The 16,453-nt window shown below is 36.4% G+C and overlaps 1 protein-coding gene across 1 annotated transcript; it reads right to left on the bottom strand.

Annotated features, from left to right (window-relative positions):
• Positions 1-1,343: 1,343 nt before the first annotated feature.
• On the bottom strand, positions 1,344-4,306 carry ZNF22 (zinc finger protein 22). The gene is made up of 2 exons (XM_051982354.1): positions 4,213-4,306; positions 1,344-2,168 (listed from the first exon to the last, which is right to left on the bottom strand). Exon 2 carries the CDS (start codon positions 2,075-2,077, stop codon positions 1,400-1,402), a length of 678 nt encoding a protein of 225 aa, XP_051838314.1. The 5' UTR covers positions 2,078-2,168; positions 4,213-4,306; the 3' UTR covers positions 1,344-1,399.
• Between the last annotated feature and the right edge of the window lie 12,147 nt (positions 4,307-16,453).

The raw sequence follows: 16,453 nt of genomic DNA, 5'->3' as shown, positions 1-16,453 counted from the left end.
AAAGATAGAGAAAATTATGAGAATCTCGGCATCCAATAGGAACCAAAACCCTGAGCTTAAGTTTGGCCAGGATGTCTGAAACATGACACTGTTCCTTCAGAAGCTGAGAAACAGGTTTTCCTGGACTTCTAAAATGTTAATTGATTTAGAAAGCAGGAATAGGGGGAAGAGAGGGGAAAGGGTTATTTCAAAGGAGAAGCTAAATTGTACCCAAACTAAGTTATTGGCTTTTTGCAATTGTTGAAAAAGATTGTTTTGAAAGAGCAAAATTTCTAAAGTTCTCAAAGTTAAAGTCAGGGACACTTGTTACAAATAATATTTTTAATTAGCAAGCACACAAGTAGATAGTTAAGAGATCAGATAGGAACGTCAGATCTTTTAATATAATTTTCTTTTTACCAAAAGTTCATGATCCACATGGTTCCCTTAAAGCACAAAGTTACTGATGCCAAAGTTATGTGTGCCAGTATATCTTCATTCTGTTCAGTGGATACAAACTACATTCATAACCCTGGATCTTGAAAATTCAATCTCAAGGTCACAAGGAAGGAATCCAGGGAATTGAGTATGGATGAACAGAATAAATAGACCAAAACTCCTAGAAGAACCTGACTTACTAATTTGTAAGTTAATAGTATTACCTCTGAATAAAAGGGAAAGCATGATTACTGTTATTATAGTAATTTAAATACCCAAGTCCTAAAAACACTAGATCTCATTTCAGCTATTATATCTTTTGCTGAGAATAGGAAAGTTCAGGAGATGATGAGAATTAGAGGTTCTATTATATTCTTGTATTAATAAATGATAAATCAAAATAATGTGAACAGAAAACTTTTAATCCTAAATGGATTAAATTGCTCTCCACTGATTAATGAGCTTAAATCTATCTTTGCTTCCTTCTTCAGTTTTTATAACAAATCTTCTTCAAGTCCAATACTTGAAAAAATGTCAAACACAAAAAGGACAAAACCCATTTGTTCCAAAACCCAAAAGCTAATCCATCAATTATTTGAGTGGAATTAACTCCTCTTCCCTTCTACTTCATACAAAGTCTGACCAATCCTAAAACTCAATGACCAACTACTAGCATATTCTTGTTCCTTCTCATTGAATCAAACCTTAAAAGCACCACAAGGGAATTTGCAGGTGAAAAATCATTAAATCAAAGAACAATGATAGGAGGAATCATATTCTTTCACTCCAAATACCAACAAATTCACAATAAATCCCAGTAACATTTAAATCATTTTCTGTTGAAAGTAGGAGAGGATGGAGAAGAAATGATACAGGAAATAAGGGTGGTGGCAAGGAGGATTGTGGCAGGTACAAGAATTGTAGGGTTTTTTTTTTTTTTTCATTTTTATTAAAGCAGGCCTAAATGGTGTATCTGTTTTATTTAGCACAGCAAAGATACTGATTTCCTTCCTGTATGAATTCTCCAACCTGATACTAAACTAGTTTTTGCCCTAGGATTTTTGCCACGGATTTTTTGAGGTCTCTCTTCTCTGTGCAGTTTCATATGTTGACTAAGGTGAGAGCTCTGGCTAAAGCACCTGCCACATTCAATACACTGATAGGGTTTCTCTCCTGTGTGGGTTCTCTGATGCTGGATAAGATGGGAACTCTGACTGAAACATCTGCCACATTCATCACACTGATAGGGCTTTTCTCCAGTGTGAATTCTCTGATGCTGAATGAGATTTGAGCTCTGTTTAAATCCTTCCCCACACTCAGTACATTTATAGGGTTTTTCTCCAGTATGGACACGTCGGTGCTGAATGAGATTTGAGCTCTGAAAGAAGCTTTTTCCACAATCAGCACATTTATGGGATTTTTCTCCAGTGTGAATTTTTAAGTGCTGAAAAAGAGTTGAACTTTGACTGAAACTTTTCTCACATTGAGTACATTTATAGGGTTTCTCCTCTAGGCTGTTTCTAAATCTACTGAAACCTGTGTCAAATCGGGAAGTCATTCCCCATCTCTTCCGCTGCCGTGCTGTCTTACATTGATTCTCAAAGGTTTTTCCTTGGCTTGTGCTTCGGGAAACATTTCCTTTGGCTCTTCCTAACTGCATCCTGGAGATTTTAAAAATAGTCCTGCTGACTACTTTCTATTGTTTTCCTCTTTGATCCAATGGTGTTTCACTTTCTTTGTAGCATAATTTTCTAAAGGAAAAAATATGCAGATCTTAGTTAATTCCTCAGCCAGAAAGAAATAAAGCAATAATAATAATAATAGTGATTACTACTACTAATAATAAAATAATAAATCCAGTAATGATTTTTCTTTAAGAATTCCATGGAGTGAGCCAATCCTACTTCAATGTCCAAGGAGAACAACAAACCCTACCTTTGATGAAAGAAAAATATATCAGACATCAACAAGTGCAAAAAAAAAAAAAATTGTGAATGCTGTACTACTTGATATTAGAAGAAGTCCTAGATATTGAAACTTTAAAGAGGACCACAACATCAAAATCCTAAATGCATTTGTAGTTGTCTTTTTTCTATTCTGCATGGGCACTTGTAAATGGAGAAATGCAGGAAGAAAAATAAATTTGTTGCTAAGAGTTCTGAACTGGTCCAAATATTCTAGAAAATAATTTGTATGTGTATTCAAAAAGTTATTAAACTGTACATACTTTTTTATACAGAAATACTATTACTATACTCCACCACAAAAGAAGCCAAAAACAGAGAAAAATGACTCAACTGTATAAAAATACTTATAGTAGTACTTTCCTTTTGGTTTTTTTTTTTTTAACAAAGGATTGAAAACAAGTGAATACTTGCTATCTGGGGAGTAATTAAAGAAACTGTGATATTAATGAATTTAGGTATGGCACAAAATTATTGTGCCATAAACAATAAGAAGAATTCATAGACATTTGGGAAGACATATACATCAGCATAGAGTGTACAGAACCAGGACAGTTTATACAATGACAAAAATAATATAAAGGTTAATGTTGAAACAAGATCCATCAATGCAGTGACCAATGATGACATCCAAACATCAATAAGGGAACAAGCATCCATTTTTTTTTAATATAGATGATAGCCTAGAAGGTACACAATAGGATATACCTTTTTTTAAAGCAAAGTATAGATAGTTTGATTTTGCTAACTTTATTCATAGTTTATTTGTAGATAGGGTAGCTTCTTTTGGGAAGGAAATAGGAAAAGGTATAGATTTTTTAAAGTACAAATAAAATTTTTAAAGTACAAAAGGCTTCAATAGGGGACAAAAGCATGTGCTACATACCGTCACAAAAATTAAAAAGAAACAGTATAGAAATGTCATTTCATTTATAATTCTCTCTTTTTGTTCTTAATTGTTTATTGTAATGTTTGGGTTAATGATCAATTCATAATAAAAAAATTAACTTTACAAAAGAAAATAAGGAATAAAATTTAATTATGTCAAATAAATAGAATAGCAAAATGTGTAGTTACATTGAAAGAGAAGCAACTGTAATTTTTTAATGAGAACAGACTATTGTAAGTATAAAGTTCAAGATATAAGTATAAAAGTATACTCAAAATTTGCTAGTACTCATTCATGTTGTAATAAACAGGAGTCTAATATTTATTTATTCCTGCATAATTCCAATCTAAGGTTTAGGTTTTTCTTCACTTGATGGAATAAATGCAACAATGTTTAAATTAAGAAAGAGTCTTGTTTTTACTTTTTATACCTCAACAATGGCAACTTTATAAATCTAAAATATTGATTACATTAGGGTAATTAATAACAATGGTTTCATTCTGGAAAAGTGTTAGAAGTGGGATTTTTTTCTTCCCTAGGTAAAAAAAAAGATCACAAGGAAAAGAAATAATACCTCTCAAAACAAAACAAAGTTGATGCATGATAGCTTTCCTGGGGAAAGAAAGGAATTATTGAAATAATTCTTTGTTCTTCAATGGAGTACTGAGTAGGGAAAAGGCAATGGGAACAAATTAGAATAAAAAGATTGATGAGTTTAATAGAAGGGAAACAGTAGTAATGATGATGGTAATAAAACTTAAAAGGTTAAAATCAGATCAATATTTAAAAATATCTGGAAGCTTCAAGATGTCAAGTTTTAAAATCTCTCAAAATGTGAAGTTTACAACTTTTATTTTATATATTTTCAAAAAAGCCCTGAATCTGTTCAAATTGGTAGTTTTCATAATCATTGCCAATGATGAGATTAAAGTGATTACTTACTTTATGTGGAATAAAATTATTGGTCTTCTCCCTGTTCATATATACCCTATATATAGGAACTGGGAACTCTCCTGGGTGAGTTGAAACAATACAATGCTGGAAGAAGAAAATCAAATCATACATTACTTATTCCAGTTTCCAGATGCATAATTCTAATGACAATTTACCCTATCCATTACCAGCACCTTTTTAAAAATGTGAAAGTCCTAAGTATATACTGTCCTCCCTCATGAACACTGCCCCTAAAGATCCGCAGTATCCTTCAAAGTTCACCTCAGTTAAGTACTACTTATTTGAGTAAAAAAGTTTTTCCTAGTCTCTCCAGCAGTGAATGCTTCTGTCCTCAAATGAACATTTGTGTACTTACCTATTTATTGAAATAAAGTTAAAGTTTCTCAAGGACAAGTACTTAATGCTGTCACTGAAACTGCCAGCAATGCAATTCAACATGCATTTAAAGTACCTACTCTATGCCAAGAATGGAGAAAACAAAGAAAATGAGAGATAATAATTTAAAAGGCTTACAATCTCCTCAGAGGGATAGGAACTAAGAGACAATGAGTATAATAAAGTTAGAATGTGAAGAGGGAGAAATGCAAAGAAAGAAAAGTTTGAGAAAGTAAGAGATCCCTTTCCTAGAGGAAGATTTCATGGAAGATGTAGCAAGAATAAGTTCTGGGCCGTAGAAACATTCAACAGAAATCCATGTTTGGGGAGCGAGATGGGAGAAGAGCTAGATTATCCAATGTTCAATGTCATTGCAAGTGAAGTGTGTAGCCCAGTAAAAAATAAACCTAGAATAATATGAAGAAGGCCTCCAAGGGCAGACTGAGAAAAAAGAGATTACTTACTGTAATGACATTATCCATTCCCTTTTTCACATTCTTCCTATCACATTATTTCTTTTGGACCACTTAGACACCTGTCTTCAATGTAGAGAGCTCCTGTGATGATCAATCAGTCCCTGATCCAAATTTCAAGTCAAGAATTGTCTGAAGCACTGAAAGGTCAAGGGATTTCCCAGCATCATCCAATCAGGATGGCAAAGGCAGGGTTGTTAAACCCAGATAAGCCTGTCTTTGAAGCCATCTTTCTGTGTCCACCACACCATGGTTCTTCACTAACAATGATCAAATAAAACTAAAGTTTGGGCTGAACCATCAATGAATCTGGAAGGGGCTCATTTTTTTTTTTTAATCTACAACAGGGTTTGTTTTTAATCAGAGGTATCAAGGCATTTGTCAATATATTTCAGATTATAGGAACACACATATGTATATACATATATACATATACATGTATACACATATTAAAACTTCACATGTTATATAAGCTTGGAAATGGGAGAAAAAATCTGCATCTTTATTTTTCCTAATTTTTAGTTCCTTCTATAGTCCCTTGTATTTTACTTTATGCAGTTAAAAACATTATTTTGTACACATCCTTCCAAGGACACAAGAATGGAGAAGAACACCTGCTCTGAAACACTCAAGTTTGCCTCAAGTGTTACAAAATAAAACCAATTAAGAGTTAGTAATTATAGTGTTCTAAGGTATTTAACTCGAGCACTCCCTTGCCCTCACTTTTAACATTACCTGCTTTTCTCCTCACAACACCCTTATAAGGCTGGTGAGCTTTATTTATCACAAAGACAACCAAGGTTAGCACAGGCCATCACACTAGTGCATGCTGTAGGATCTCAGAATGGAGATCAACCAAAAGTCAATATTCATTAACATTCCTCCAGCTCCATTTCTCCCCAAGAAAGCGCTGCTAAGTTCTAACTGGTCAGCCAAGACCCCAGCTAAAACGGTAGAAAAGGCGCTCCACCACGGACTAGTCTACAAGGCCTGGGTTCAAATCCAGCCTCAAAGTATTTATAGGCTGCATATACCTCCTTCTGGCCTTCAGGGTTCCCTGAATGAGAAATTCTTCTAAAATTAGAATAATCATGTCCATCCTCCAGGACAGTAGTGAGTTGCAAAGTGCTTTGCAAACCTTAAAGTCCCATATAAATGATAGCAATTATTATTACTATTATTGCTATTATTGTTACCATTGCTACTGGTTTTGTTAGCATTGTTACTGTAAATACTATTATTACTGTTTTCTATTATTACTTTTTTTAGTTATTATTGGTATTTTTACTGTCATTACCGTTACTGATATTGCTATTATTACTGTTGCCATAATTGTTACTGTTAGTATGACTATTACTCTTATTGTTGCTATTGCTTTTATTATTACTGTTACTATTATCATTATATTGTTACTGCTACTCTAGTTACTGCTGCTGCTATTACGGTTATTGCTTTTCCCGAACAAACTAACAGCCTTTTTTTTTTTTTTTTTTTTTCCTTTTTTGGGGGGCTTCCCACCAGCCCAACACAGGGGACATAAATGCTCCTGGATAGACTGATGGATCCAACACCCCCTTCATGGAAGCCGCCCCCCGCCCCAGGGATGCTCGGCTCTAGGAATGATTTCTGGGGACATGCAGCGGGGTACAGAGAGGGGCCGAGGGCTCAGTTTCCCCACTCCTCAACAACAACACCCGCAGGGCCTGGCTCCCGGGACATCAGTGGGCGGTGCCTTGGTCCCGCCCCCCGGATCCCCAGGCCCAGTTCGAACTCGGCCCAACCCTGCGGGCAGAGGAACGACCGCCCCCGGAGGAGGCAGCCGCGGGAGCACAGCGCTGCCAAGGCGGGTCGGTCCGCGAGGCCCACTCACTTACCGCCACCGCTATAGCGGCCTACTTCTACGCGCCCAACTACGGCTCCCGCCCCTCTCTCCGGAAGTTTGGAGAACGAATCACACTACGACTTCCTCTGCGTCCACTCTAGGACACGGGGAGGTTCGACTCGATGGTTTTAACCCACTGGGGCCCATGGAGCTCCGACGGTGCCCGAGTTGACCCTGGACTTGACCTTCCTAACTTGTGGCTCCGAGTCCCAGGTCTGGGACAGAGCGCAGCTTAGACAAGTGCAGTAGATAGGACGCTGGACCTGGAGTCAGGAAGACATTCAAATCCAGCCCCGACACTATCTCAGTTTCCCTCCTTTCTCAAACGGAGTTCCAATAACTCCGCCCTCCTAGTGCTGCAGGGCGTGTTAAATGAGAGCATTAGTAAAGCTCGCACAGCATGGGTTTGGCAGAATTGGGTCGAGAACAAAAAAGTTCCTGGTGTTTCACACGGTACTGGACCTCTCTATAGGCTGCTCCTTAGCTGCTCCTTCCCATGCTGTCTTAGCCATCCTTGCAAGGGAAGGGGAGGAACTTAGACCTTGACCTTGTTATCTCTACAAGTTGTGGTCCATGGTGGATTTTTTTCTTTCTTAGCTGCTTCTCTAGATCGAGGGTTCTTTATTTATGGTTCATAAACATAAATTCATACACACAAACACAAATATACACGCACATATGTACACACACACATTTTTGATGACTAAATTTCACTGTTTCCTTTGAATGTATTTTATTTCATAAATTTAAAATAGTATCTGGAGTCCACAGCCTTTGCCAGATTGCAAAAAGGGTCTATGACATGACACAAAAAAAGTTAAGACCTTTTCCTACATTTTGAAGTTTCTGCTCTCCATGAACTCCATGGCAGACTAACCCAAAGGAGTCTAGCAAAGATAGGGTAAGCCATGAACAAATTTACAGAGAAAATGCAATCTCAGGGCTTTGACATCATAATTTGGCTTTCTAATTGGATACAATAAAGTGAGGTTACCCAAGGCCTCTACAAGGGATGGGACTGTAAAATTTAGTTGGTCCCTAACAGTAGTCTTCTCTGCTTGCCTCTGGGATCAATCTTATCCATTCTTCAGGCAATCCTACCTTTGAATTAAGGGATGGAGAAGAGTGTAAAGGGAGAGACAACAAACAAATAACTCTGTACTAAGAAGATATGCTCAGTCATTTTCAATCATATCTGACTCATCATGATCCCTCTTGGATCTTTTTTGGCAAAGATACTGGGAATGTTTGTCATTTTTTTTCCTCCAGCTCATTTTGTGAATGAGAGAACTGAGGTAAACAGAGTTAAGTGATTTGCCCAGGGTCACACATCTAATATAAGTGTCTGATATAAGATAGAGACAGAATAAATAGGGGGAAAAAAGTTTTAAAGGCTTCCAATAATCTCTTAACTGCCAAATCCAATGGCTTTTTCTTAGTTCCTATTCTTCACACATTGGCATTACCTCCTCCTGGTTTTCCTTCTATCTCTGACTGTTTCCTCTCCAGCTTCTTTATTTTTTGTCATCCATCTTCCATTCTCAAAGTCCCAACTTCTTAAACTACCCCAAATGAAGTCTTGTAACTGAATATGGTGCTAATGAAATTATGATTTATTATCAGAAACTGTGTGATTTGTACATGTTTTATACTTGTCTTACTGTATAATAAGTAATATTATATTACTTGATCATATAATACCATGGTCCCATGACCCTTGGTCATGAAAAAATTTCTCAGGTGAAAAGGATTGAGAATGGAAAAAGTTTAAGTAGCCCTCCTCTAAGCAAAGGCTTTCCTCCAGACGCCTGGAGAATCCTGATTCTCATTTTCCCTTTGTGTCTCTAATGGCTTAATTTGCTTCTGATGTTTTCTTAAGATACCCAGATGCTGCTTTCTCTGTGAAGTCTTCCTCCCTTCTCATCTTGTCAAATGTCAGTGCATTCTTCCTCCTTAAATTACCTCATTTCTATGTATGAGCTTATAGATCACCGATTTATATCTAGAAGGACCTTAGAGGTCAATACATCAAATCTCTCATTTTACAAATGAAGAATCTGAGGGTATAGTTAAGTGATTAGCCCAAAGTCGCACAGCTAGTAATTTTGAAACCAGGATTTGAGTCCAAGTCCTGATTCCAAGCAAGAATCTGGTCATATCACTTAACCTCCTCAAAAACCTACAGGTTCTCCCCATGACTTACTGCATCAATGCTTGATTGGCCTCAAATTCAAGGTCATCCACAAATTGGCACTTCTCTACCTTTTTAACTTTATTTTTTTCTACTTCAAACACTCAATGACCAGTTCAGCTATACATTATACACTACTCAATATGTCTCCAGTTCTGCCCTCTCTATCAATATATACATATATATCTATATGTACAGTAAAAATATAAAATAAACATAAACAATATATGTAATTAAAACTATTTAACAGTTGAGTAATCAGGGAAACAGTTCATGCAGAAAATTATTTTGAAGGGGCAATTGGAATTAGGTAGTTTACCTGAGGTCAATTAGTAAATGTTAAGTTCCTTAATTTGTAATGTCAAGTTAGTAAATGTCAAGTGTCTGAGGTGAAATTTGAACTTAGATCCTCCTGATTTCATTGCTGGGGCTTATCCACTGAGCCAACTTGTTACCTCTAATTCACTTTCATCTTAAAAGAGAAATCATCTATCAGAAGGAAGAGTAGAGGAGGAAATACATTCCAGAATTGAAGGATATGCCAAAACATAGGGAGATAGAGGGCACATCATGTAAACCCCAGATAAATTAAATGACTTAATCAAAGTCACATGGGTTGTTTCAGTGCCAGAATTCATACTCTTTTTATGGTCCAATTTAATGGTCTTTCTACTGTACAACTATGGGAATGACATGTTCAGGAGAGCTCTGGGTGTTTGACTATTTTGGTGCTAACTCTGTGACCAAGAAATTATAGAGCCTTACCATAAGAAAAGTTATATGGTGCAATGGCAATGGCAAGTCAGGAAAGAACCAAGTTCAAACCCTGTCTCTTATATTTACTATCTATACAGGACTTCTTAAACTTTTCCCACTTGTGCCCTTTTCACATGAGAAATTTTTGCCTGTTCCTGGTTATATAGGTATATAAAATAGATATACAAATCAAATATGTACTGATCTTAAATCATAAATTTATTCTAAAACAAATCTTTGTTATATCTATAATTTTACCATTTATTAAAGACAAAAGCAAATTTGCATGCTAATGAGAGGGATGTGCTTGTTATAAAGAATTAAATTTTGGCAGAACATTTGATACCTTTTTACTATGGCCAAATTTTTCATGATCCCCATATTCAGTTATGTGACCTCCTCAGTTTAAAAAGCTTTAGTCTATATGACCACGGTAAATCACTTAATCTGTCTGAATTTCCTTCCCATAAAATTTGAATAATAATATTTGTAGTACCTAGAGGGTGGTTATGAGAATTAAAGGAGATAATATAAGGAGTTTTTGAAACCTTAATGTACTATATAAAGCTCAGTTATTATTACGACTAGTGGAGCAGCAAGCACTGGAAATGGAGGCCCGAAGGAAGGGGGCTCTCTTTTCAAAAGGACAATGTAACTTTCTTATGGTCTATTTATTCCTGCGAAGTAGTTTAAAAAAAGAAAGAAAAAAGATGGGAAGCACCTCTGAACGTGAAAAGTGCTGCATAAGCAGCGGAGCTGGTGTTATTTCAGTCTCGGGGGCTTTGTTTAAGAGGAAGTGATTAAGAGATGAAGCCGTGCTTGTGTGACCTCTCACATGTCTCCAGTCCAAACCTCTGACCTTTGTGCAAGAAGAGCTTTTTTATTGTGTGAATCAAGCATCCCGGGACACACAATGTGTTCTGTTCACCAAAGGCCGCAGGTCTTACTTTCTGTTTCCTTTGGCTTCTCTGGGAAAGGAAGCCCTTCACATTCCCACCCCAGGATTTGGTGTAGCCCTGCCTTAAAATTCTGCCCACTAGCAATGTCACTTGTTATAATAATAATAGTTCCTATTCACATAGAAATTGTATGTGACATTGTGTATGGTTTATTGTCCCCATGAAGACAATATCATGATTATTGTTCTTATGAAGACAACATTGCTCAATAATATTTTTTTATTTTTATAATAACTTTTTATTTTCAAAATACATAGTTTTTAACATTCATTTTTACAAAACCTTATCCAATAATATTTAAAAAAAAAAAAAACCACCATGTCATAGTACACTAAGGTTTTAAAAAGATTAATAAACTTTAAAAGATTATTGGTGGGACAGCTAGGTGGTGCAGTGGATAGAGCACCAGCCCTGAAATCAGGAGGACCTGAATTCAAATCTAGCCTCAGACACTTCACACTTCCCGGCTGTGTGACCCTGGGCAAGTCACTTAATCCCCAATTGCCTTAGCAAAAAAAATAAATAAAAACAAACAAAAAAATAAAATATAAAGGTCATTGGCTCACATGATGAGGAAATGGGCATTTAAAAAGACAAGGCATTTGCTGACGATCACAAAATGAGATGACCATAACATCTAATGTTAAAATCAAAATTTGAACCTAGATCTTATGAAGATATTTCCTTTTCTCTTTCCATCACACCACAGTGAAATATTGTTGGGACTTATTTGGTAAGAGACTGAATGGAATGTGACTAATAAAGAAGGAAGGGGGTTGAGACCATATTAGGACTAGAATCCCAGATTTTATTTATTTATTTCTATCTTTCTATCTATTTTTGATACAAATTGCTTTCTGAATCTAGTTGGGAGAGAAAACTCAGAACAAAAGGGGAAAACCATGAGAGAAAAAAGAAATGAACATAGCATATGTTGATTTACATTCAATTTCCATAGCTTTTTCTGGAGGCAGGTGACATTTTCTATCCAAAGTCTATTGGGATTACACAGAAAATCACAGATTTAGAGCTAAAGAGACCATATAGGTCTTTGAGTTTAACCATTTTATTTTACAGATGGTGAATTGAGGCACAGAGGCTTTAAATGATTTGCCTACATTCACACTGCTATTCAGTATCTGAGGAAAGAATTGGGCTTTCCCAGAGACCCAAAATATATGGTATCTAAATAGAAGCTTCTGTTCCCATCTAATTAGGTATATGTTTTGTTACTTTTTGGATAAGGGAAAACATCCTGTCTAATTAAAACTGAAAGTCATCAAGAAAGGTGGGGGTTGAACTATGATCCATTTGATAAGGTTGCACAATGTTTCTTGCTGCAGCTGCCTGGACAATTTTATCCAGCACATGTGTGGAATATTTTCACCATGTGAGACTTTCACTCATGTGTCTCTCTCTCTGTGTGGACATGCATATGTGTACTAGGGGACCCAAAAGGGCAATCTAGGAATGCTTTCTGGAATTATGTCATGGGTTAAGCACAGGAATGGAAGTCAGCGAATCTGGTTTTGAGTTCCCACTCTATCATTTAATTTAACTGATTTGTGTCATTTAGTCATTTAATTGATTTTTAGCAAATCATTTAATCTCTCTGCCTCAGTTTCCCCCTGTCTTAAAAAGGGAGGGGTGGAGGATTGAAAATTGTCCCTGAGTCAGTTAAAGGAAATTTTTATAAAAGTTAATACATCATATAAAAGTGAATAATTATTATTCCTTTTGAATTCCACTATATTTGACTTGTCATAATTGACAGTGACTTCAGATAGATTGCTTTGTAATCAATTTGATTCATGTTTCTAGAACTGTATTATCTTTAGATGTCAATGATACCTACGAACACAGTAACCATTCTGATGATAAACCCTAGACCTGTTGTGGGATAGCGAGGATGAGGGAGAGAACAAACATTCATTAAGGACCTAAGTGTTTTAGGCACCATAATAAGCAAGATGGTGCAATGGATCACACTCTGAGTCTAGATTTAGGAAGATCTGAGTTGAAATCCAATCTCAGTCACTATATGTGTGACTTTGGACAATTCATGTAATCTAAATTTGCTTCAGTTTTCTCATCTGTAAAATGAGGGATGAGGGGGAAATTATAGTACCTATCTCACAGAGTTGCTGTGAGGATCAAATGAGATAATAATTGTAAAGTACTTTATACAGGACCTGGAACAAAGTAAGTGCCATATAAATATTAGTAGCAACAACAGCATCTCGAGCTGTTTAATCAAAAACTCACTTTTAATAATTTAATGATTAAATATGTCTCTTCCCTTGAAATCTAAGCAAATCTGTCCTTCAAATGGTTGCTTTGGAGCATTTGGAAAAATCTGACTTCATTTAACCCGATTCCTGGTATAGTTTTACGTCCACACATTTCCTGTGTTTATCTGAAGACATTGCCTCCTAATTCTATGAAGGACTCAATAAACTCAATCTGGGTCTGCCATCATGGACACAAAGTGCTGCAGCATAAGCGGGGCATTAAACTTAGGAGTGTGGGAAGGAAAAAAGAGAGAGAGAGGGTAGAGGGAAAGAAAAAGGATGTAGAGAGAGTGGATAAACATTACATTACACCTACTATGTGCTCGGAACTCTGCTAAGCAATTTAGCATTTATTATGTTTGATTTTCACAACATTCCTGTGAAGCAATGGTTGTTATTATCTCTATTTTACAGATGAGGAAACTGAGACAAAAAAGTTAATTAACTTGCCCAGTATCATACAGCTAGTGCCTGAGGCCAGATTTAGTTTCAAATTTTCCTGACTCCAAACCAACTATTCTATTCACTGAAACAGCTAGCTGCTTCTGATAGACAGACAGATAGATAGACAGATAGGTAGGTAGATAGACAGACAGAGAGAAAGGAAAAAAGACACACAGCTCAGATAAATTAACATTATTTCTCTGCCTTTGGGATTTCATGGCTTCAAGATTCAAATAAAATTCCATCTTTTAAAGAAAACCCCAACCCCTCTCAATTTTAGTGCCTTTTAAATTTTTTTTTAAAATTTATCCTGTATATAGCTTTATATATTTGTTTGCTTGTTGTCTCCCTCAATTGATTGTGAGATCCTTGAGAACAGGAACGTGATTCTTTTTTGAATCTCCAGCACTTAGCACAGTTCTTGGCACGCATAATAGGCACTTAATAAACGCTTATTTACTCTGTGTGTATGTATGTATGTATGTGTGTGTGTGTGTGTGTGTGTGAGAGAGAGAGAGAGAGAGAGAGAGAGATGTAATGACTGCGCTAGCACCCAGGACACCCCATAATCAGCTGGTGTCAGGATAAGCAAAAGTCCTTAATCTTTATTCTTGGTCTTAGACGCAGAATTGAATAGGATGGAAGCAGATTCTCCCCAACCGTCTTCTCCCTCATCTACCACAGACACCCAGTCCCTCCTACAATCCTCTATACACCAATCATTGAGCCGGCACGGATAGTGGAAAGGACCATTTTCCAAGCATATGCCCATAGAGTATTGTCCAATCAGTAGTTAGCCTCAAGTGCTCAGCAGTCCTGACCTTAGTGCATTGAATTTACTAGTTTCAGCCCTCTACTGAGAGAGAAGGAGAGATGGAAGGAGGGATGAGGGGAGGGAAGAAAGGAAGGAAGGAGAAGGAGAGAGAAAAAAGGAGGGAAGGAGAGGAAGAGGGAGAAGGAGGAGGAGAGGGAGGGAAGAAAGGAGGGAAAGAAGGAAGGAGGGAAAGAGAGACACACAGAGAGACAAAGACAGGGAGAGAGAGAGAGAAAGGAAAGAAAGATACAAACGCGCGCGCCCGCACAGACACACACACACACACACACACACACATACACAGAATCAGAGACAGAGACAAAGTATCAGGTAGATAGGTAGAGCATTTATTAAGTATTTGTCTGTTCCAGGCCCTAGTTAAGTACAGGGAATACAAACACAAGAGAACAAGAATAATCCCTTGCCTTCAAGGAGCTTACATTCTAATGGAGTAAGAAATTCAGAAAGGAAATAGGAGTTACACACTACAGCATGATGTGGAGGAGGCTAGGAAGTATTGGTGATCCTGGCAAAACATCATATCCATGGGATATGGGACAAAGTTCAGGTTACCAATGGGGAGAAAGTGGAAATGATGGTCCAAGTAGAAAAAGTCATAGAGTAGCTGAGAACACCAACATACTAAAATAGTTCTGTGCCTAGGATCTGAAAATGGAGATGGTAACACATATTTTCATTCTATTTCCCTTTTGTCCTTGCTGCTCCCTCAAGGGAGACATGAATCTGTTTTTCTAATCTAAGAATTTGTTTGCTTTCTAACTTGGCCTTATTTTTGAAAGAAACTTGTTCTTAAGACAAGGGATGGGGAGTAAATATAATCAAGAAAGAAACTATAGTTAGTAACATATATAGGAAAACTGACATATTCTATTATAATAGGAAACTTTGACATTAAATTGGAATTTTCAAGTAACAAAAGATATGATATATGCATATATAAAATATATGTATATATGTACATATATATGCATACACATATATGTGTTTATATAGGTAGGTAGGTAAATGTGAGTATCTAGACCCAATGAACCTGAAATATTTGGTGAGGAAAGGATTTGAAAATGAACCAGAGTAACCTTCTGAGGAAAGTTCATATCCAATTCCCCTTTTTTTCTTCCTAAAGCAGGTTTGATAAGTAAACTATTCCCATGAAGATCAGAGTAAAAAGCATTGAATAGAAGAAAAGTCACACTTAAAAGGAGCTAGAAAAGTTATCCCCCTATTAGGTATTCATACTTTGAAATATTATCTTTATATTTTGAAGGGAGTGAGAGACAAAGCCTGCTGGACATCTAAAAATTTGTAGGACCCAGGCATATACTTAATAAATTTCCAGTGTTACTGAAAGTATATATCTCAAGGCACTATCAGTTACTCTTTAGGGATTTTAATTTCACACAAGGAATCAGCAGTGTGGTAAGGACCCTGCTGTTTATTTTAGAGGCATTGCTTAATAGGGCTTTACCGCTTTTACTTGGGGGATTTCTCAAATGACATATTGTGGAATTTTTGTATGTCAAGTTCATGAAGAAGTACTTGACTGAACCAAATTAGGCTTTTAGAGAATGGGTCAAGCTAAGGTCTAACTTATCCAGTAAGATTGAATCATTCTAAATCTCATGAATTAAGGAAGCAGCTTCTAAGATCAATGATGTTTATAAAATGCATTGATAGCTAGCATTTTTTGTCTCCAGAACACAGGAAATAAATATTCCAAAATATTTATGAGTCATTTTAGGATCTCTTCAAGCTAAATAGGATCAACAGGTTAGAGGTGAAAGTAGGAAAGTACTGGAACCAATTCATTCTGGCTCTCAAAGAGCTGTCCATCAGTTGATAGATATGTAGATAGACAGACATATAGATGGATACAAAGGTAGATGATAGATAGAATGAATAAGTGTAAAAAAAGAGAAAGAAATGAAGACAGAGAAAGAGAACGAGGGAAGGAGAAAGGAAGGGAGGGAGGGAAAGAGGAAGGAAGGAAACAAGCAAACAAGTCAATTAGATTTTCAGAGTGATC

This window comes from Antechinus flavipes, chromosome 2 (assembly GCF_016432865.1).
Source record: "Antechinus flavipes isolate AdamAnt ecotype Samford, QLD, Australia chromosome 2, AdamAnt_v2, whole genome shotgun sequence".
Taxonomy (NCBI): domain Eukaryota; kingdom Metazoa; phylum Chordata; class Mammalia; order Dasyuromorphia; family Dasyuridae; genus Antechinus; species Antechinus flavipes.
The sequence above is the reverse complement of the archived record's forward strand: the minus strand, read 5'-3'. Positions and strand labels throughout refer to the sequence as shown.